General features: G+C 30.9%; 2 protein-coding genes across 4 annotated transcripts; one reads left to right on the top strand and one right to left on the bottom strand.

The window, feature by feature from the left end:
• Positions 1-1119: 1119 nt before the first annotated feature.
• On the bottom strand, positions 1120-8664 carry LOC111032687 (eukaryotic peptide chain release factor GTP-binding subunit ERF3A). The gene is made up of 10 exons (XM_022313115.1): positions 8279-8664; positions 7943-8209; positions 4873-5019; positions 4643-4788; positions 4040-4341; positions 3803-3977; positions 3559-3732; positions 3396-3485; positions 3128-3296; positions 1120-1973 (listed from the first exon to the last, which is right to left on the bottom strand). The coding sequence occupies exons 1-10, from the start codon at positions 8481-8483 to the stop codon at positions 1930-1932; spliced, it is 1719 nt and encodes a 572-aa protein (XP_022168807.1). The 5' UTR covers positions 8484-8664; the 3' UTR covers positions 1120-1929.
• A 2145-nt stretch (positions 8665-10809) lies between these two features.
• On the top strand, positions 10810-23100 carry LOC111032688 (14-3-3 protein zeta). Of its 3 annotated transcripts, none has more exons than XM_022313118.1 (6): positions 10810-10946; positions 11193-11346; positions 17641-17974; positions 18642-18765; positions 20741-20904; positions 21691-23100. In XM_022313118.1, exons 3-6 carry the CDS (start codon positions 17675-17677, stop codon positions 21844-21846), a joined length of 744 nt encoding a protein of 247 aa, XP_022168810.1. In that variant the 5' UTR covers positions 10810-10946; positions 11193-11346; positions 17641-17674; the 3' UTR covers positions 21847-23100. The 3 variants fall into 3 exon arrangements, with proteins under 3 accessions (XP_022168810.1, XP_022168808.1, XP_022168809.1); XM_022313116.1 differs by lacking the exon at positions 20741-20904 and adding an exon at positions 20527-20690; XM_022313117.1 differs by lacking the exons at positions 10810-10946; positions 11193-11346; positions 20741-20904 and adding exons at positions 15952-16298; positions 20527-20690.
• The last annotated feature ends 349 nt before the right edge of the window (positions 23101-23449 follow it).

Genomic DNA, 23449 nt, shown 5'->3' with positions numbered 1-23449 from the left:
TGGTTCAAGTTCATATTCAATTTGATTTACTTAAAAAGTTTCAAGTACTAACGAATATTTTTAAATTACAGATCGTTAATATTAGTTATAACATTACATTTCTCCCAAATTTTAAGTTAAAAAATCGTGTTTAGATAACTTTTAGATTATTTGGTTACAGTATGAAATACTTATGAGAAACTTAGTCTTACATTTTAAATCCTTGGCTATACAAATTGTACGATTTCTAAATTTTTAACTACAACATAATTTGCAAATTTTCAAGATTTTGATGAGTTTTGTCAAAATCTGAACAATAGAATAAAAAAAAATCGAAAATATTCTATAAATAACTAAAAAAAATGTGCTTTGCAAGTTTTTTTAACACTTAATCATATTTTTAAAATGGTCATATCAACATATAGTGAACATTTAAAGTATCTACGGTTATTAGCTTTTGAGAAACATACACAAAAAAAAAAAATATATCGATTTTGAATACTACTAGGAATATTTTACTTTTGACCCCCCTCCCGGTAAAGTAAAAACGAGTTAAATTTTCCTTCCTAAAATACAACTAAAAAATCAAAGCATCATACCATTTGTAGACAAATGATAAATAAAAAAAAACACATTATTGTTAAATCAAATATCAATATCTACATTAATTGATGTTTTACTCAAGTACACGATAAATTTCTTATCAAGTATTTCATGTATAACAAGTTTGCAGAAAATGATTTTTTAATTGTTCAATTTAAATAACCAGTAAAACGTACAATGCAGGTTTAATGTTTATAACTGCTTCTACCTGGAGAAATCATTGACGTTTATAGAATATATTTGTTTTCATCAATAATCTCTGAACAAACTAAATTGTTGAATTTTATCTGCTCAGTAATAGTTACAATATTATACTAAGACACAAAAATAAAAACCCTAAATATTGTTTCTAAACTTTTTTCATCATAAGAAGGAATCTCAGCAGCTAACTTGCGCTAGGCTGTATGGCAAAATTCTATCTTCAAATAAACATACATTATGATTATTAATTACAAACCAGGAGCTACTGATGTATTTCTCTATAGTTTTACCAACCATTCTAATAAAGACAACGATAATAAAACATAAGAAAGTTGATTTATAGCTGAAAATAATCGTTTTATTGTCTGAAATAATAATAATGAATATATTTAATCTTATTTCTTTATCTGATTCAATAGTTATTGGTTGTAGATTATACACAAATTAATGAAATATAATAAATTATGTAAAAAGTTGGTTACAAAAGTCTTAATGGACACATTTTTAATTAAATTTAACACTTGGACTTTCTTCGATAACAACAAAACATATTTAAATATGAAAGTTACACATCAGATAGCATAGTCAGACAATTCTTCATGTATAGAGTACATTTAGGTCCAAGTAAGACATGAGTTGCTTGTCATACAAATTTATATAACTTAATGTGTATAATTGTCATATTTGCGCAAGAATACAAAAAGTATAACCCATATCCGTGAGCAAGCCAAGTGCTTTCAGTAGTGTTATTACTGTTGCAAATTGTAATCAGACAAATTGTACAGCTTATACAAGGACATAGATGGCAGTTCAATGATTTAGAGATAAATATAATTATTAGTAACATTTTTTTCTTTTACATAGTCTATGTAATTATTTAACATGTACAAGCTATGTAAAAAAAAAAAAACTGCCTGGTATAAGGCACACATTAACTATCAATCAACAATAACAAGTGTCCGTTAAATGTGGCTATATAAATATTAGATTTCTTATATAATAAAAGGATCAGCATATTTTTTTTTGAGTTCAACATTTTTTTTTTTTTTTATCATAAAAAATAAATGAAAAAAATTAAGTTATAAAATATATATATATGTCGCCCAACGTTTTCAACTTACTAGGTTTCAACATAAATAAGCTCATCTATTCAATTATTTTCAACACCTTTCCAATAGCAATAGTTTTACCTGAAAAATAAATAAAAACAATTTCTCTATCAATAAGAAGACATAAAAAATATTAAATGTGTAGCCTTTTAGCTGAATTTACAGTAACAATTTTTTTTTTACTATTGGCATCAATATATCTAATCAACGATCATTGGAAGCTTATATATTAACAATTGTATACTTAGACTGGTTCTATCCAACAACTTACTACTATTTTTAATTTTTAATTAAGGGCAGTCAGCAGTTGGGTTCTTAATGTTAATTACCTCGCAATACAAAGACAGTAAAAAAAATCTTAGTTTATAAAATGTTCATTGTACTATTTAAAAATAATTGTTTTATTTATTTAAATAAATATGTTAATTTTGTAATATCTTAGTATATATATTATACAAATGTAAATTTATTATTTTACAATGACAGGAATATTTGTTGATTTATCAGAAACAATTTGCTTGATGTTTTTTCTAAGCAAAAATGCTCTATTTAACATGAGTGAAAAAGCTAAAAACATTAATTACGATAGTAGTTATGTATTGCTTTATTATATTCTGTTTGGTTACAAACAGTCTTCTGCAGTGGGCACCCTCACTACTACAACCACATCTAACAGTTGTTGACACGGTTTATATAAAAATAAGACAGCTCACCATGTCATTATCAACAGCAGCAGTAGCATTGAGTGGGTTTTAATATTTGTTCAACTATTACAAAATGATGGCATTGGTCAACTTTAAATAAAAATATTACCAAATAGTAGGAAAGGACATTTTATAATAGTCAGTATTAACATTATTTTCCCAACATTTTGCACAAATTAAGTCTATACTCTATTCCAAATAAGTTTGGAAAAACTACTAAGCTTCTTAACGGTAGGACCGCTGTGTTAAACTGCAATAGTCGGCAGTGTCAAAGGCATCCAACAAAATACCATATGAGAGAGGCAAATTCGTTGAGATTATTTTCAAATTTATTTGGAATAAAGTATAGTTAACAGCTTGTCAATTATATCATTCTTAGTGTAATAAGCACGGTCATTGTACATACAATAGATGATTTTCATGTTTGACAGTAACATTCCCATTCATGTAAGATATTCTAATATTAATGTTCAGTTGAAAATTTCAAACAAATGATGAATAGTACATCTAAATATTTAACAAAGAACAAACCTTCGTCTCGAAGTGTGAATCTACCCATTTGGGGGAAAAGTTTGAATTCTTCAAGGCAAACAACACCTGAACATTCAAGCCTCATTATGACTACTTGATCTTGCTTAACAAATCTTGGCCTCATATTTGATTTCAATCCAGTTTTTCTATCAACTAAGCATATTAATGCCTGAAAAAAATGACCGAAGCAAAATCATATTATACATATGTACCTATTAAAAATAAATTTACAAGACAATTAATGTTTTGGTTACTTATTTTAATTTACCTTAACTTCTACTACTTCAGCAACACAATGTATATGCATAACTGCTGAATATCCAGCACAAATAATGCTTTTATGCTCTAATATGACAACCTGAAATTAAAAATATCCACCTTTAAAATATATTTTCTATTTCTATTAATTTATATTTTCGATTGCTTTATACCTGTCCATCAAATATACGACATGTTTTAACTGGATTAATTGGATCACATAAAATAAAACCAGGAGAAACATCTTCTTCTTCAACTCCTTTTAGTTTAACTTTAATATTTTCACCTGGTCCAACCGAGGTAACTTCTTCATCATCTGACCACAATTGATCAACAATAACAGTTGTCTACAAATAGTATACAATATTACTATAAGAATAGGGAATGTGATTAAACATACTGAAATAAAAAACATACTCTATTTGGCATTAACACTAGAGTTTGTGTTTTCCTTGCTTCGCCTGATTCTACTTTACCCATGAGTACAGTTCCCATGTCTTTATATTTTTCTACAACAGGCATTATAAAAGGACCATCTGAACTACGATTTAATAAAGGTAAATTGTCAATAAATGGAATAAAAGCTGGCCCTCTGAAAAATAAAAATAAAAATTGAGTATGATTCTAGATGAAAAAAAATATAAGAGCACTTACCTATACCATGGGCATATAGATTCGTCAACCTGGTCTTTTAGTCCTAAACCAGTTTGACCAGACACGGGCATAAATGTTAAGTCTTTGGCTACATTGAATCCGAGCTTTTTCAGGTAAGGTAAAATTTTGTCTCTACATTCTTCATATCTAGCTTTTGACCACAGGACGGTTGAGTCATCCATTTTATTTATTAACACCAGCATGTGTTTAACACCGGCTGTTTTTGCTAACATAGCATGTTCTCGGGTTTGACCACCTCGATCAAATCCAGTTTCAAATTCACCTTTACGAGCCGAAATAACCTTATCACCAAAATTAAAAATTCATTTAATAGATATTTAACATGAAAAATAAAAAAGGTGAACTATTATTTCGATATTTATCATTAAAAATTAAAATTAATTCTTTCAACCGTTACTTTTGATGTTTTGTTATTATAATACAATCGTTTTGATAATTATAATAAATTACAATTTTAAGATTATGTTAAAACTGAATTAATAGTAGTTTAGTTTCAATATAACTAACTAGTAAAAATGTTAATATTTAACAATTAATACAATTTTCATAAATTATTCTTTAATATTATAATTTAAAACATACCAAAACAGCTAAATCAGCTTGAGCAGTACCACCAATCATATTGGGTACAAAACTTTTATGACCAGGTGCATCCAATATTGTAAAATGCTTTCTCTCGGTTTCAAAATATGCTCGGCCAACTTCAACTGTTTTGCCCTTTTCTCTTTCTAAAAATTATTATTATTATTTAAGTAGTTTATTCAGTTAAATATGAACTATTAATTTTTTCACAGCTATCATTATTCAATTACCTTCTTGATTAGTATCTAATGCCCATGATAAGTACCAGGATTCTCTGCTTCTTTCTTTTGCTTCTTTTTCATATTTATCTAGAGTTCTTTTATCAACCATACCAGTAAGTGCCATTATTTGGCCACCAATTGTTGATTTTCCAGCATCTAAATAAATAAGTAGATAACAATTATTATAGCTGCAACACGGTATGTTGCATACAATGATTAACATTTTAAAGGTATTAACAATAAAAATGCAATATATATTTTAGATTAATTATCTTAGTATTATTTTTTTAAATTTAAAAAAGGTATGTTACGTATTAAAATAATTCATAAACAACAAATATAAAGTATTACAAAAAATCAATAAATAATTACTGGTATAAACAAAAGTGCCCACAGAGTGAAGGGCAAGGGAGCCACTGCCTCACTGGGAATTTTTAGTAAATATTTTATAAAAAGTAATTTTTTGAGAAAATCTAACATTTTATTTCAAAAATAAGCAATTCAACTGAAATTAACTTACTATAATATGTGATAAGTAATACATATTTAATTTTTGACTCTTTAATTCATACTTTTAAATAACATGTACTACACTAGAGTCCTGCATGGCCGGGCTGGCCCGGCCTGTCTCCTGGTTGATCCGGCCCAAAGCTGGGCTAGGGCCGAGCTTGGTGTCATCAAAATCGGGTTCGGACTGGGCCTGGCCCTTCACTTTAGTATTAGTTGTTCGGGCAGGGCTTCATATACATTTTATGATATTAATTGATAAATGATTTCATTTAAAGACCTAAGGCTAAGCCTAATAATTATAAAATATTTTAAAATAATTGAATTTATCATTTAATTTCTATTGATAAAACGAATTATCGATAACCAGAAATTCAAAAATACGTATTTAACAGTAATTTATTTATAACTGTGGGAATACTATTATTCTTTTCAATAATAAAGTCCATATTCTATACTCAGATATCATTTATATTACCGACCAATGGGACAAGTTTAACGTATTGACACTTTATAGTTTATATAGATTTTCTTATGTTTATTATCTTGATTATGTTTTTTTATTTCATATTGCTATAATTAATGATTGAAGTGTGTTCAGCGTTGTGCGTAAATCATAAATGCATACGTGTAGAGTGTACTGTGTAGTGTCGTCTGTCGAAGACTGGTCGAATGACACAGCTAGTGAGCAAATATTTACTTCATTTTACGATCTTCAAAATAATTATTAGAGTAAAAAGAAAATGTGAAAGCATATTAATTAAACTAATTAATTATTAATAATAATCTACATGTTATTCATAATATAACCTAACACTAAAATTCATATTTTTGTTTCTATCTATCTATTCTATCTATCTAACCTGAAAATAGTTCCACTATTCACAACAAAATTAAAATTAATTTTATTTTAGTTAGAATAAATAGGCAATGAATAAATTATTCATTTTTTCAAACTATTTTCCGATATTTTTTCAAAATACAAATAAGGATTTATTAAAAAGACTATATTTACGCAACATTCTACAAGAAAAATTCAGCTTAACAGAACAAAAATCAACTGAAAATACAGATGCACATAATATACAGTTGCAACATTTGAATCAGTAGATACATTAATATCAGCATCAAAATCTTTAGTGAGGTACATGAAAAAATCTGGTGATAATAATTTATACTCCAAGCCATTACATCAACATGTTGAAACTAGATGGTATTCAAAAGTTATAATGTTACAATCAATAAGAGATATGTATAAAGAGTTAATTAAGCTTTATGGACATAACCATAAGAGGTTTAAAAGATATAAACGTTGACTTACTGACCAAGTTAATTGATTTTTTAATTCCATTTAAAGAAGCATCAACTAAAATTGAAGGTGAAAAATATTCTACAATTAATTTAGTAGTGCTCTATCGCTGTAAGTTGATTAAACATCTAGAAAGTATAAAACATAATACACAAATTCATGAGACTTCTACAATTTTAAAAATATTGGCTGCTTGAGCACTCAATGCTATGGAAAGTAAATTTAAACTTCACCGAAGTCATGAAATTGCATTATTTTTGTTTCCACCTAATAAAAGTATGAAGATGATGGGAGAAAGTGAAAAGAATCGTATTATAGGTAATGTTAAGCTGGAATTATTAAAAATTCAAGAAAGTCAACCAGTAAGAAATGAAGTGAATCAAGTTCACCCGGAAGTACAAGCACCATCTATCAGTTCATACAATAGTATGTTTTCAGAATGGGAAAATGATTTTACTCAGCCTAATGCTATGTCTTCATATAAGAATGAACTTGTCTGATGTAAGTCTTATGTACACAGTACAGAAATGTTTCAAACAAAAAATGACAATATATTAGACGGGTGGAAAGCTAGAAACAACATTTTAGCAACAATGGCTAAATTGGCAATAAGAATTCTGGCTATACCAGCAACAAGTGCTGCAAGTGAACGGGCATTTAGTGCTACAGGTAGAGTAATTGAGGAAAGAAGATCTTATCTTAAAGCAGAAACTATCGACGCGTTGTTATTTTTATAAGACTATCAAAAGGAAAAATAAAGAATTTATATTTTAATTAAATGTTTATTTTGCATTTTAATAAAATGTTTATTTTGTATTTTGATTAAAAAGAAGATTGATATAGTATACTGAATACTTTACCTATTTTTTTTCACCCTTTACTATTTACTTTACACAATGTAGGTAGGTACCAGATAATACTTGGTAATAGTGTATACTGTAGACTGTATAGAGCAGTGGTCCTTCCCCATTTGAATATATGATCAAGTCCATATATTTCAGTGAAAATTTGGGCTGGGTCTTGCTAAGTATATACTTAAGTTAAACACATTGGGCTGGGCTGAACCATATATTTAAAAGAAATGAATCAGGCCGGGGCAGGCCGGACTGTATATCCAAGTGAAATAAATCGGGCTGGGCTGGGTATCATAAGTAAAATTGTATTTGGGACGGGCTAAGACTTCAAAAGTTAGGCCCATGCAGGACTATAATGTACACACAACACAATTTTTTTAGACCACATTTTTAATTGTACGAGTCTTACCTACGTGCCCAATAATCACTATATTGATATGTTCCTTTTTAGGTTTTGGTTCAGATTCTTCAATAGCTTTTTTAGCAATGGGTTTAGGTTTTTCATCTTCACCATCCACATCAACGTCAATGTCGATATCATTATCAATCTCAATAATGGGTTTGGCAGTTCCGTCCTCGGGAGTACTGGACGCACCATCTTCCCATGAGTCAAGCACAGCAGCTGAAGCCCCTCCGCCGGTGTCACCAGCCAACGGGTCTCCTATGCCATCCACGTCTAAAAACAACGGACAAACAAGCCCAATAAATTAGGACACGTCATAACCTTAAAACCGGTATCACTTACTGGTCGTTTTCTTGTCACCACCACCAGCAGTCTCATCTTCGGGGCCTCCGTCAACATCGTCGGACTTGGACGAAAACGAGGTAAACGACGGAATAAACTCCACCGCGTTTACGTTTAGTTTGATGAGCTTCTGCTGCAAATCAGCGGCACTCGAATCTGTTAATTCGTCTTCCTCCCAAGAGTCCGGCGCTGCGTTATTAGACATATCTATGGTCGTTTATCGGTCGGTACCTACGCGTCCCGTATTACGTACACAGATGAAAATGCGAAACCCAATCACTGCATTGAGGAACCAATCGACGTAGACAGAAAAAAACGTGTTTGGAATCGAGAAAAAAATAATACCGAATCACCAATCACGAGATATGGTGCGAATGTGCGATACAAGTGTAGTGCTGTAGTTTGCCACTGGAAAATGGTGGCGCCACGCGTCCATTATCGCAGTAATGCCAACTTCGCAAACAAGCAACTGCAGCTGCTATCATCACACGGCGTCTGAGATGTTTCTTTTGCTCTTATCAGGTTCACTGTTATCAATTGTTATCGAAATCCTCAAAAATCTATAATCTATGATTTATCACTTTTCCAGTACATTACAAACACGAACCATGAACTAAGATATACTTATCTCGTATATCTTAGTTCGTGATTACAAATTACAATATACTATTTATATCACAGGTTAGGTTATATCATAATATATATATAATAATATAAAATATAATATACATATTATATATATTATATATTATAATTTCCATGGAAAATCTGTTCCTGTCCCTAAATTATAACGAAAATAATTGGGTAGGTACCTATTTTCTTATTATAGAAGGCTTTTTCGTAGTGTTATTAGTAATTAGTATATGGTATTTAAATTACTAAATAATATACTCTAAAATCTGTTAGCGATTTTGGTTATATTGTGTTTGATTAATTAGTATCTTATTTTTATTTTTAATCGTTTGGTTAAAAATGTTTAAAAACTTAATGCAAGGTACCTTTCAAAGTTTTTATTTTAATTACTTAAAAATATTAAAGACGAATGAACAATTATTTTTAAAAGCATTTAAAGTTCATATTTCGACAAATTCACGATTAATTTTTAGTTAAAAAAGCATTTTTAATAGTCATTATAATAGAGTTATTAAGTCTTATAAATGCGATAAATGTGTAACACATTTAGGGTCAGTAATTGTGTTCACATGTGATATATTCTAAGACCGTGTGTCGTAGTTATAACAATAAAAATATTACAAAGTAAATATGATAGAAAATCATCGAATTGGTCTTGCCGAAAGAAAATGAGGTTAAAAACCTACAAAATTACAAACATTGATTTCTATAGATACCCGATGGCTAATACCGCGTATCATGGTCTTTATTCAATGGTTATAGGCTATACACTTGATAGAAATTAGAAACCCCTAGGGCCTAGACAATTGATGGTCTAATAATTGTTATTTTTCTGTGCTTGTACGTACATTGAGTAAATAATTTAGTAAGTACTTTTTACTATCTTTTACGGGACACGGATGTTATATTTCTGTGATTATATCATTGTTATCAATAATGAACAGCTTAACAACATAGGTAGATAATATACTTTTATATACATTTTACCTATGGCGATAACCGGCTTAAATATGATTACATGAGCATAATAAACTAATTTAACTATCTTAAATCGTGGTTAAAAAATTCAAAATTGACTACTAAGTCACTAGTTTGTCAATTATAATACTTGACTTTTACTAAGACAAGGATATTTGTTCATGGTCAAGACTACAGAACACTGAGAAGCCTTAAGTACCATTGATTATAATCTGTAATACTCTGTAGTGCAACTTATAGAAAAAAGACAACCACGATTAAAGATCGGTATAGATATAATAGTTGCCCGACGGATCATATACGTATATATGTACGTATTCACAAGAAATATCACATTACAATTGAAATTGCTTTTAGAATCTGCTGCTTGAGCTTGACTAGTTGAGTACGCTCTTTATAGCACGTTCATAGACATGAAATCTGTCCAAGTCTGTAATCTGTTATCTATTTAATATTTTTATCTGCGTATACTAGGTCCAAGTTCAAATTGTTTAAATGTGATAACAGTCATTACCCGCCACCACGATTATAGATATAATTATTTAATATCTAAAATCGTACTCAACGCACCCCACATGAACTCACTGGACGAGTAAATTCACGTATATTTTAATATTTGAATTTTGAATATTAAGCTATTCACTATTGAATCATGCCAGAACGACGTAGAGAGAAGATTGTTGTTATCTTCTCAACATGCTACGCCGTTACACGTGTACACATTTTTTATCACTGACCACCAGACCTTATCAGTTATTAGATTCCGATAAAACTCGTTTCTGTTCCTCTTTTCAATATGGTACAAACAATTTATGATTTTAACAACATAACGATATGTTGATCTAAGGTGAAAACACACTTTTGAGTCATGTTGGCGACCATGTGTAGCGCAGGTTGGTGCGGTCGAGTGACTCAACACCGCCGCCGGACAAGTGCTGCCCTCGCGCGCGCAACGCCGGTTCTACAAGACCGTATCAAACATGGCTGCCAAGTGAATACTGAATAGTAACTTCCAAAAACGCATCACGTTTCCGGTCACGCATACTTAAAACAGCAGGTTTGATTGATTTTTTCTTTTCTTTATAATTTTTCTATTAATTTTTACACACACAAAAACACGCGCTCACATACACTCACTCATACACATACAATATTTCATATACATTCAAACTTGCCGCATTATCGAATACCGGGCCCCCGTGTATTCGTAATTTTCAATAATTAATATTGTACAACCATAATACTTATAATCAACTAACAAACGCGATTATCGATTGTTTCATGGGTTCTGGATCAACAACAGCCATAGCAGCAAAGCAGTGTTCCGCTTAACGGTATCGTATTCGTGAGGCGCAGTAAACTAGACAAAACACACCACTTATTGGAAGATTCGTCTGTGAATTAAGACGATCGCCGCATTCAATTTGGAACGCCTTTGGCGAACATTTGCCGTACAGGTATGATGAAACCGCTGTTAAAAATCAATCTCGCGTGCCCTATAATATAACGGAACAAAGTAAAAATGTTAAAAAGCTGTTGCATAGTCGCCCTCGTGGTATCTACAGTATCTAGTGTTGAAAAACATGATAGTTGGTTCTCTGTTCTTGATACTACATATTTCGGGTGGACAAGGTTTTAAAGATTTCATTACGTTGGGATTCACAACTGTTAACGTCTTCAACCATCTACACTCATCCACATATCTATAGACGTTTCTGTCATGTAATACTAGTTGATGTTTTAACATGTCTGACGCTGACCCGTTATCAATTAATGTATTCAGTTTTGTAGACTAGATATTTTCCCATGTAATTGGTAAGTTCTCAATGTTTTAACTAGAATGTGTAAATACTATTATATATTTATATTCACTTCAAAAATCAGTGTTGTAAGTTATGAGTGATTATAGTGATGTAGATGCTAGGTGTGCTAGGTGCAATTAAATATTTATACTAATTTTACGAATTAATACAAATTCTGTATAACATTCTTTTCTGTGATAAAATGATCATGTGGATACGTTTGTCTTTTAAAGTTACCACAGTTCAGGTATCATTCCTTAAGCATTTCACACTTTCTTAATTTTATAACTATTGGTTTATTATAAACTATGACCGTTTGTTTATTAAGTGATGCCCATGATTGAATTAATTTAGAAATTAGAATTTCTTTTAGATTAAAAGCATTGATTTCTAACTTAAAAGTCATGAATCCATTATAAATCGCTTACTACATGTTACCCATACATTTGCTCATCACATAAACTTACCTTAATGTTTTTATTACATTTTATTTTAAATGACATGATTAAACATTGTTTACATTGTATTTTTGCTAGTAAACACTGTCTTAATAATATTATTGTTTCATTTTTAAAGTGTAACACATTAATTTGGGTTTTACAATTGTATTGGAGCTAATATGTATGTATAATTTGATTTAAAGCCTATATTCAAAAAATTGCAAGATTGTACCTGCTTAGCTTTCTTAAATTGTTAGTGAAGATTATTAGGAAATTAAATTATAATAATAGAATTTCTAAGATTTTAAATCGTTGGAGACTAATTTGCTATTATTCATTGTGGAGTGTCTTTAACACTTTTATCAGTTATAAATATTGTTTACTATTTAAAAGTTTATTTTTACAAAGGTATTTTATCAATTTTACTTTTTGGATCCTATGTTGAACTAACATTTTTAATAGTATTAAAATACATTTGACCATATAAATGTACTCTGCACTAATAAAAAGTCTTAGTAAAGGTATTTAATTGAAATATATACTATAAATTAATGACCTACCATCATTGGGGTGCAGCACGTTTAGGTACATAGCATTATTTTTACCTGCAAATGTAGAACACATTTGGGTACATAAACACATAGCACATTTGGGTGCATACGATAATTGCCATTAACTATCTTTATAACTTTATATATGGCTTATGAAACTAACTAATATTTAACATTTGACATTCAGTTCTGATTTGGATTTACAATCGGTAATATCTTCTTAAGATTATTTTATTTTTTGTAATTATGGACGTGAACTAAAAATAGTCAACCTCTTCATGGTGTCTCCTGGATAATGCTAATGGCTCTACAAATTTAAAATTTATGAATCAAAATATTAATCCAATATAACAATTAGGTATTAATGTGTTATTTTTCTAGGTGTTTATAAGTGTTATACTAATACCTATGTACCCTAACGGTGTATTAATTTGTACCCAAACGTGTTGCGTTTAGGGTCTACTGTATCCAAACGTGTTGCGGCTGAACATTGGACCTAAGATCATTAAATTGTATAATTTTGCTTAGATTATTAAATTAATGTGTGAAAATAGTTTACATTTGAGGGTCAAGTAAAATAGTTAAGTGTGTTTTTAGACCTAAAACTAGGCATAGATATGATGTTTCAGATAGAGCCTGGTTACATAAGACACTTCACATTATCATTTACTTCCTAGCTCATATAATATAAATCAGGTACTCCTATTATCTTACAAAATAAGTAGATTTTGTATAATATATTTGACTATTGTGTTATTACTATATTTAAATAACTTAAAATTAATTAACATTCTTATAGTTAATCATCCTTTAAAATTTTAAAAACTAAATTATATATCAAATTCATGTGTAAACTAAAATTTTAAGTACACTAATTGATACTTTTTATGTTAATCAGTTATATATCATAAGTTATTGAAATTTATATGTTTACTTCTTGTGGCTTTAGTTTTATACAATATCTACATATTTCTGACTATTTATATGATAAATATTGAATTTATTTGCTGCTGAATGTTTTAGTTGGCAAAAACACTTGTTTAATTTAACTTTGTTATAGCTACTATACCTACTTTTTATTTTATAAATGTAGTAATTTATGGAAAATTTGAAGGTTGTTTATTACATTTTGTTAAAATGTCAAATGTTGACCATCCATTTCAATTTTTATGTATTGTAATTAATGACAAATTCTAAACCTAAATAGCTTATAGCTATTAAATTACGGTTACCTAAACATTACTTTTAGTGATATCATTATGGAAATATCAATATATATATATATATATATAACCAAAAATCTTATACTGATTTAAAAGTTTATAAATAGAAAATGATAAAAGAATTTTTTTTTTAAACTATGTTACCCATCTAAAAAAATGGATGGGTTTTAGTTATAATACAAATTCGCAAGGATGTAACCCGTGTACTAAATCGTATTGTAAAATATCTATTTTAAATTTACTCCGACTTCAACTTAGTTATAGTAACATAATCAACGATTTTATGTATGACCGTTTATCGTTTTATTAAAGTGGCGTCGTTCCCAAAATCCCCAGCCATTGCATGGCCTTAAAAAGACATTGACCTTGTTATCTGTTCTAGTAGGTAGATGTAGGTTCAATTCCTATGAAAAATGTCCATCCATGTACCGTTCACGTCATAAGTGTCCCGAGAATTTCCGTTACAAGTTTACAACAGTTTCCCATCTCCTGATTACCTACTCTTCAGAATATATTTTCGTACATTATATGATGTAATATATGTCGCCGTCATCCTAGAGTTTATAACCATTACATTTTATTTAAAAAAAGATTCCTCGTTTCGATATGTTGATAATTATGTGTGAGTGTGACCATTCTATATAGACGTAATGACGAGACGGCTGACGGAGCCACTTAGGGATTTGGAAATCCTGATAGCTATTTGTTATAAGTTATAACTAATAATCTAAGACGTAAGATTCTGGTATATTATATTATGATGCCCCCTTTTAAAACCCAACCATGAGGTGTGTTGTGTGTTTTATGCGCAGCGAGGATGATGGGCGGCGGACACTTATTTCCGATTCCGTTCGCGCGCGCTCGGCCAGACGTCGCCGCTACCGCAGTTTACGCGTTGTAATAATAATATATATAGCCGCTGCCGGTCGTCCGGTTTGCCGTGTGTATGTGCGATGGCGGCGGACGTTAAATCCATGACGAAAACAAAACCGCTGTTGCCATATCTCATCTGCGAGCCATCCGGCTCGCGCGCGCGCGCGTTCTTTCTCCGCTCGCCTTCGTGCCTGTCACGTTCGAGTGGTGGTGCAGCGTCGGCGGCGGCAATCCCGGGGGCCGACGTCCACGCGCATACACATACAAACACGCGTGCGCGCGCGCACATACCTATCGATCGAACCTTGTGCTCTCTCGCATACGCCCAGCAACACGCATGCGGCGCCCTTTCTACCGCTCGCGTATTTTTATTTTTCACACGCACGCACACGACAATTGTATCGAACGTATCTATGTGTACACTGTAAATCATGTCGATATAATCTGTTGTATAGTATTATTACCGCGGAATAATATTATGCCATACAACGATACACGAATAATAGGTACAACACTATAATTGCCGTGCACGGCAACGTTCCTATAATTCCCATATCATATTTCTTTCACGTCCAGCTATCTGCTACCGGACCTCCTCTCCACCACCCCACTGCTTAAAATGTACGTCTTGTGTCATCGAAAAAGTGACGTATTCGTATCGGTCGGTAAACTTAGCGTAATTTATGTGAAAATCAGCAATAGCGACAACCGTCGCTGTGACGTCGTCGCGCTCGCTGCAGTGACCATAACCGGAATATCGTCGACTGGGGCCAACGAGATGACGCACAATAATGTGTGTGTTGTCCGGATAATACATATTTTATTCTTGTTGCCTTTCTCAAGCGATCCGAATACAATCAAAATAATAGAAAACGATATTATAATATATTTGTCGTGCTGCGGCCCACCGTCTCGTAATAGACGTCGAAATTCGATAACGTCCCGTGAGCACGCTTTTACCAAAATGCATCGCGCCAAAATTATTCAAACGCAAATCTGTGCCCCCGCGCGCACAATCGATTGCGGCGCGTGGTGTACGCGCGCGATTGTGCCGCCGCGCGCATTGTGTGGTGGGGGTAGGACGCAGCGTCCGCCGCACACTCGACCCCCGTTTCACCGAACACCGTCATCACACCACTCCACCGTAGTCACCCTTCTATAGCGCACTCCGTCTCGTGTTTTTCAATCTCTCGTCCGGCTGTGGAACACGCGCCCGCGCGCGCGCGTACTTGCTGCTCACAGACACACACGAACACGCTCGCACGTACATACATATTATACGCAGTTGCTCCGTACTAATAATTTTTTAACACGCGTATTGTGTTATATATGTATATATATATATATAAATAAAGAAAATTTTACCGAGAACCAATTTTTTTCTCTCAACTCGCGTACCGCCCTCTTCCGTCGTTGCGTACCGGCAGTGTTAATAGTGACCGCGTACAACAGTCGTCGTCCGTCTCCTTAGCCGCAGCGCAATATTTCTATCACATTGGTCGTGTCCACGTCCATTATAGGTGAGTTGTACGGTATAGCGTATACGATGACGGTCCCGCCGTGGTCGTCAGCGCACGGGCCGGCTAGCCAGCCGGTGTGCGATCTATGATCTATTTTTATCGCGCGCGCATTCCCCAGCTGGCTGGGATTAGGTGGAGGAGCCCCCAACCGTCCGTCCCAGACGACGTGTAGTTTATTCGAATCTTTCACCATTTTTTTTTTTATCGCTTTCAAAAGTCCTGCCGCCTGGTCGTCGCCGCATGGTTTTTACCCGAACACACCTTCTATGGGGTGGCGGTGGTTGCGGTGTAGGAACGCGGGCGGGTGGGGGGACACAATGCGGCAAACGCATTCCACGACTGTGTGTCACTCGCGCGCTTGCACATACGTCGCTGCTTACATTTTTTGACCGGTAGGTAGCCAGGTGGAACCCGTGTCGCGCGCGGGTAAATCGTCTCGACAAACAATGCCCGTCCGCACTGCGAGCAGCGGCGCGCCTTGTTAGGCGGCGTTGTTACGTAGTAGACGAATAATTGATCGGACGCTAATTTGGCCCCGGCCACAATTACCGTGCACCGCAGGTAGAGAACGGATTCAAAGTTTTCTACGGTCATATGGGTTTCCAAATACAGAGTTATATTATTTTACAGACGCCGACAATGCAGATTCCTTTAATTTGATGGTTAAAAAAAATAAAATAAGTCGATTAGAAATATCCGGTTACCGCCCCGATCTGCTGCGATGCTTTATTGATAATCTATATATAACACTAAACCCGGACGAAATACTATATTTACCGACGATGCTATCACGGTTTTACGTTTTTATGTCACTATTTATGAATTCGTCTGATCCTTACTTCAAAATTTGAGTTTTTCACCAAATATTGATGGTCAAAATCTGCCTTATCAGTACTTATATTCTTATAAATCGTAAGCAGAACGTGTAAGTTATAAAATTTGTTTGTTCTAAATTTTAACTAGTACCTATCTATGAGCTATTCAATATTATAAGTAATTTATCAAGTTAGTTAACGTCTATGTGGATTTTATTATTATCTGAATGTAAACTTGTGGAAATCAAACATTCATTGTTTAAGGACCGTTTTATTATTCAAATATAAATATATATTCAATGTTATCACAATCATTATCGATGTATGGTTGTGACTTCAATCATTACTGTGTTTGTCTTGCTAAAAGAATGTAGTTATAGGTGGCGGTCATATCTTACTTTAAGTTCTTGGTATTCCATGTTTAGAACATCAAATAAATATAATGTTATAAATTAATTTACCAAGTTGTATTAGTTTTGGATAAATCTAGTATTTATACAGTTAAATATTATTTGTTGTCTATAAAGGTTAAACTAGTCTGTTGGTCAAGTTAAATATCAAATGTCTGGAGATAAAGAGGACTCGGTTCAGAGAGCCAAGCTGGCCGAGCAGGCGGAACGGTACGACGACATGGCTAGCTCAATGAAATCTGTTACCGAAACTGGCGTGGAACTATCTAATGAAGAGCGCAATCTGCTTTCGGTAGCCTACAAAAATGTTGTAGGTGCTAGGCGGTCATCGTGGCGAGTAATCTCTTCAATCGAGCAAAAAACAGAAGGTTCTGAGAAGAAACAACAAATGGCAAGAGAGTATCGGGAGAAGGTTGAAAAGGAACTTAGGGACATCTGCTACGACGTATTGGTATGTATTGTGTATATTATGTAATCATTAGTATTATTATGTATATTAAATGTTTTCAAAACAAAGTCATTATAGGTAGCTTGATTTATACCTATTCATAAAATGTTCATTAAATGGATTATATGAGGTGATTTATTGTGTACTGATTGATCTATCTATGTAATATATATCTATTACAAAAGTAGATTTTAATTTGTCATCAAGTCTAATTTACTAAATGATGGAATATCCTATTTAATCTATATATATATATGCAGTGTGCTCAAAAAATTAAAAGTGGGGTGTAAAAATATAAAATAATTAATGCTGACTGGGATATTTTTTTTTTTTAAAAGGGGTGCTCATCCTGTTCCAATTCAAACATTATATTTTGTCATACAAAAGTGAATAAAAAATGAATTTTGCTATTCATAATTCATTGATTGATGTGGTGGAAAGTGGAAGGACCTAACACTTTCTAATTCTTATTTTTAAGTTAGATTGACAGCTAATATAGCTTTCAATTTTTTTAATAAATTCAAATACATCATTGTCAATATTTTGACTAGTGTTTATCATTCATATTTAAAATATGTTTTTAAATGTCTATTTTTGGTTGGTAAATTTAGTATTAAGTGTTAATGAATTATACTTGTTTTAAAAATAATCATTAATATTGGTCTTGCAGAACCTTTTGGACAAATACCTAATCCCCAAAGCCAGTAATGCCGAAAGCAAAGTCTTCTACCTTAAAATGAAGGGTGATTATTATAGGTACCTAGCGGAAGTTGCCACTGGCGAAACTAGAAATGGTAAGTTTATTCTTCGATGTAATAGTTACTTCCAATATAAACTATTAATTCTAAACATCTGAATTTCAAATAATTTCTTGGTTATATAGTATTATATTTTATTTATTTACAGTTAGATATGTTCTATTATTTTTTAAGATTGTTAAATAAGTTTTATTTGCAGAAATTAGTATACTTTAATATGTTTAATTATGTTCTTCTACCACATAACGTCCAGCATTTTAAAGTTAGGTTTAGATACTAATTAGTAACTGAAATGACTAATACGTGTTTACAAATGCAGTATTTTAAATGATATTTGTAAAATTAAAGTAATTTATAATTATTATCACTGCTTTTAAAAATATATTCTCATGCATGATGTCACCAATGAAGAATATTAAAAACAAACAATATGCATTCCTAATTTCCCTGACCAGTAGTAATTGAATTATTAGTTGTTACTTATCAACATGTAACTCAATAATTATAGGTAATATTAATTTAAAAATCTCTATGTTATACACTTTACTTAACAATACCTAACTTAATATTTTTCTTTGCATTTGTTTCATAGTGTTGCTAACAGTTGGTTGTAAAATCATATGATGTCTTTAATATAACTTTCGTTCTTCTGAGTTTGTATGATGAACATTTTTTTATAGCTGATGATACAAATAAACAACTAATTAGATATAATATGCTGAATACTTAACATTTTAAGACTGCATCGATTTTTCACTAATATTATTATTATTTATTATATAAACCTACATTTTTAATTATATTGAACTTGAACTTAGTAGTTTGAAATTTAATTTCAAGTTATAACATCTAATACTGCTCCATTAATCATTATATTAGATCAAATGATGTTTTTTAAATATAACTTTCGTTCTACCGACTTATGAGTGATGAAATATTTTTTATAACTGATGATATATGTTAACTATTGATTAATTAAATAATTCTATTATTTTGAAACTGTTGAAATTTGAAGATTCACTATAAAATAAGAATACATTTTAATTAATATTGGACTTATTATGATTTGAATACGAGTTAATAATTAGTAAATCTTATTGTAAGTTCAAATGATGTTTGATAAATATAACTTTCGTTCTTCTGATTTTGAGTGAAGATAATTTTTTTACAACTGATGATAATAGTCACATTTGAAATATAGTTAGGTATATTATGTTATTAACTTTTCCAAGTATTGAAATTTAATTTGAATTTATTTCATGATGTTTTATTAATATAACTTTCGTTCTTCTGAGATTATGTGAGGAGAATGATATCCTAAAACTGATGATAAATATATTTTACATAAATGTAAGTTTAGGTTATATTCTGATACTTAATTTTGTCTGTGTCCATTGAAATGTTATAAGTATGACATCTGTGCACTTTTAAAATTATTTATTAATTTTTTTTAAATAACTTTAACATAATGTATTGAATTCCAATGTTGCATTAACCGTTTTATTTTCACTGACTGATTTTAATATCATACATTTTGTTATCAAATGATGTTAAGATAATTAACTTTCGTTCTTCTGAAGTTATTTGAGGAATATATTAATTTACTGATGTAAAGTATGTAATATGATTAAATTAGTTACAGAGTTTTAACTAAAAAATAGGTAGAGGGTTATGTATTTAGGGTTAACATTATTTTAATATAATATATTTGTTTTTCTTGTGTTTATGCTAATTTTTCATTGCGAAATAACTTTTTTATTTGGTCATTTAAAAATATTTTTTGTGTGGTAAAAATAGCTGTGGTTGATGATTCTCAACTAGCATACCAGGATGCATTCGAAATCAGTAAAGCAAAAATGCAACCAACACATCCAATCCGATTGGGTCTGGCGTTAAATTTCTCCGTGTTTTTCTACGAGATACTAAACTCACCAGATAAAGCTTGCCAACTAGCAAAACAGGTATTTATTTCACAAAGTTTAACTCTTTTGTTTTTATTATTGGTATTTAGGGGTGGTGGACGATTCACAAAAAGCATATCAGGAGGCGTTTGATATAGCCAAGTCAAAAATGCAACCTACTCATCCTATTAGACTTGGACTGGCGTTGAACTTTTCAGTTTTCTATTATGAAATCATTAACTCCCCAGCTCGTGCTTGCCATTTGGCTAAACAGGTACCCCTACTTTCCCTGAGGAATCCAGAAATTGTTGTTTGACTATTTTCAGTGGCAGTCTATAATAACAAGTGAACTTACCTTTATGATGGCTAACCAAAAAGATAAAAAATACTTTCAATCTTAGAAAATACATTTTATTTTAAAGAATCTCATTAATTTTAAATCAATAATTTTTGTACATTGTTTTAAAATATCAAACATTTCCATGATCTGCCACTGTTTTAACGAGTTTGATTTTCTAGCTTCTTTAATATCTAACCCAACAATTTTGAATTATTGATCACAGTTGTGTATTTTATAAACAGATTTGAATGAAGAACGGCAAAAATAATTATCGTCCGCTTTTTGCTTGAATAGGTTAAAATAATTTATGAGTAATAGTTCTTGGTTATATAACATAAAATCTGTCAACATCTCTAATTGTTAAATCAAATTTATTTTTATTTTTGATAAGCATAACATTATAAAAATATTGTTTGTAGACTGTAGCTATATTTTATGGGTTAACTATTTGACAATTTAAAAAAAATTTGAAATGATTCTCTAAAGTTAAAGAAACTTCAATTGTGTAACAACTAACAATTAGAGATATTGACTGATTCCATAGTTAATATCACCCCCAAGTGTATATAGTATATATATTATACTTATAGTTATATTCTAAATTTATTTTTAATGGAGGTTGATATATTTAACTAATGCTTTGTATTTGTAATATTTTTAAATAATATATACATTTATTGATTTATTACAATTCCAATACTCATACTTCCATATTTGTAGGCTTTTGATGATGCAATTGCTGAGCTGGATACATTAAACGAGGACAGCTACAAGGACTCAACGCTCATCATGCAATTGTTACGTGACAACTTGACTTTATGGACGTCTGATACGCAAGACAACGATGAGCCCCAGGAAGCCACTGGAGACAACTAACTCTTTTACTAAAATATTTAATATAAACAAATTTAAAAAAAACTATAATAATTTTTAATAAAGCAAAACAAACATTTACACACTTCCGCGAGAAACTGCGCCCCCTTCATCTTCCACCTGCCCCACAACTGCGCTCTCACGACACGCTCTTTGTTTTTTCGTTAATCTTTTTTTTTTTGTATACCTGTTCTTTAAAAACAAAAAGTCTTGAATAAGAATAAATAAACACATTTTTTTTTCTTTATTAGTCTATTAATTATATTGAATGTTTATAACTATTATTATATAGAGTTGATACAATAAACATAATTATATATAAATATATATATATACATTTTGGAAGTAAGTTATAGTTACACTAGATCATTTAACATGTCGTTTGCTGGCAATTAAGGAAACCTTTTAGAAATTAATGTGTCTTAGATCTTCAAACCGTCTAAGCGTGTCAAGTATCAAACTGAAACTACTAGAGACCACTATTGCCAGCATCCTACATGTTGACCGTTATTAATGTTTAAATAATATATATTTAATTTTGAATCCGGTTTTTTCGGTGTATAACTTCAATATCTGTAAAAACAATGTTTATTCTCATAATTCGTTCATAATTGTATATGTGTATTTATATATATATATATATGTATATATATATATATATATAGATATAATTTATATTTATTATATAAACCCAAAAAAATTGTTGTAATAATAACATTTGTGCTGAGTTTCTAATTGCTGTGATTTTTCTATCTTTACAAGTCATGAATATAGTGGTTTCTTACTGGTTTTAGCCTGTAGTCGTCTCATCTTTGCCGGTTTCGACTCCCGCTCCCTCGCTCACATCGTTATCTTTTTTAATTTTTTTTTTAAATATATATATATATACAAATTGTTGTACTTAAAATTGAATTATTTACCTTTTAAATGAAAACATGCTACACAATCTATACGACAACTGTAGTACGTTACGGCTTAAATTTTCCTCGCTTTTCTGAAATCTTGGTTTCGTTGTATCATAACTTCTTTTTCAAAGCGCGGCCTGACAATTCACTAAACATTTGATTAATTATTATGATATATAAGTGTTCCATTTTGAAAATTTTTATACAATATTGTGGTATAAACTTAATTTATTAAAAATTGATAAAAGTTTTTCGTTTTTAAGTATAAGCAGCCATTGTAAGTAATTTGTATAAGATGCACTTTTATTATTTTGCAATTTGTTTGATTTAAATATATATATATATATATATATTATGGTCATAGATAGATTATAACTATTTAATATAGTTTATGTGTGTTGCCTTTCCACTAATTATGTTCATTTTATCCAAAGATATCTACTTGTTTTATAAATATTATTATTATATTTGATGTGTCACATTATTTCAAAGACCGATATGTGGTGGTAAAATTCAAATTTATCTGGTGGGCTGTCCTAACTAACAATGTCTGGTTTTTTCTATCCACAATTTTTTAAGTGATCATTCATACACGTATGTGGAACTGGGAATATTTTTCCACTATAATTAATATACCTGCTAACATTGCTCAACATACAAATAATTCATTGAACTAGTGATTTCATTAATTGAAAAAAAAA

This window comes from Myzus persicae, unplaced genomic scaffold, assembly GCF_001856785.1.
Source record: "Myzus persicae strain clone G006 unplaced genomic scaffold, MPER_G0061.0, whole genome shotgun sequence".
Classification (NCBI taxonomy): domain Eukaryota; kingdom Metazoa; phylum Arthropoda; class Insecta; order Hemiptera; family Aphididae; genus Myzus; species Myzus persicae.
Note: the sequence above shows the minus strand (reverse complement) of the source record. Positions and strands in the feature narration are given on the sequence as shown.

Bases quoted from the DNA above. Each gene is read 5' to 3' on its own strand.
- LOC111032687 (XM_022313115.1), bottom strand. From the start codon at position 8,483: ATGTCTAATAACGCAGCGCCGGACTCTTGGGAGGAAGACGAATTAACA. The intron at 5,020-7,942 runs GTAAGACTCGTA...TTATTTATTTAG, and splicing joins AGTGATTATTGGGCACGTAG to ATGCTGGAAAATCAACAATT. The intron at 4,789-4,872 runs GTAATTGAATAA...AATAATTTTTAG, and splicing joins ATTAGATACTAATCAAGAAG to AAAGAGAAAAGGGCAAAACA.
- LOC111032688 (XM_022313118.1), top strand. From the start codon at position 17,675: ATGTCTGGAGATAAAGAGGACTCGGTTCAGAGAGCCAAGCTGGCCGAG. The intron at 17,975-18,641 runs GTATGTATTGTG...TTGGTCTTGCAG, and splicing joins ACATCTGCTACGACGTATTG to AACCTTTTGGACAAATACCT. The intron at 20,905-21,690 runs GTACCCCTACTT...CCATATTTGTAG, and splicing joins CTTGCCATTTGGCTAAACAG to GCTTTTGATGATGCAATTGC.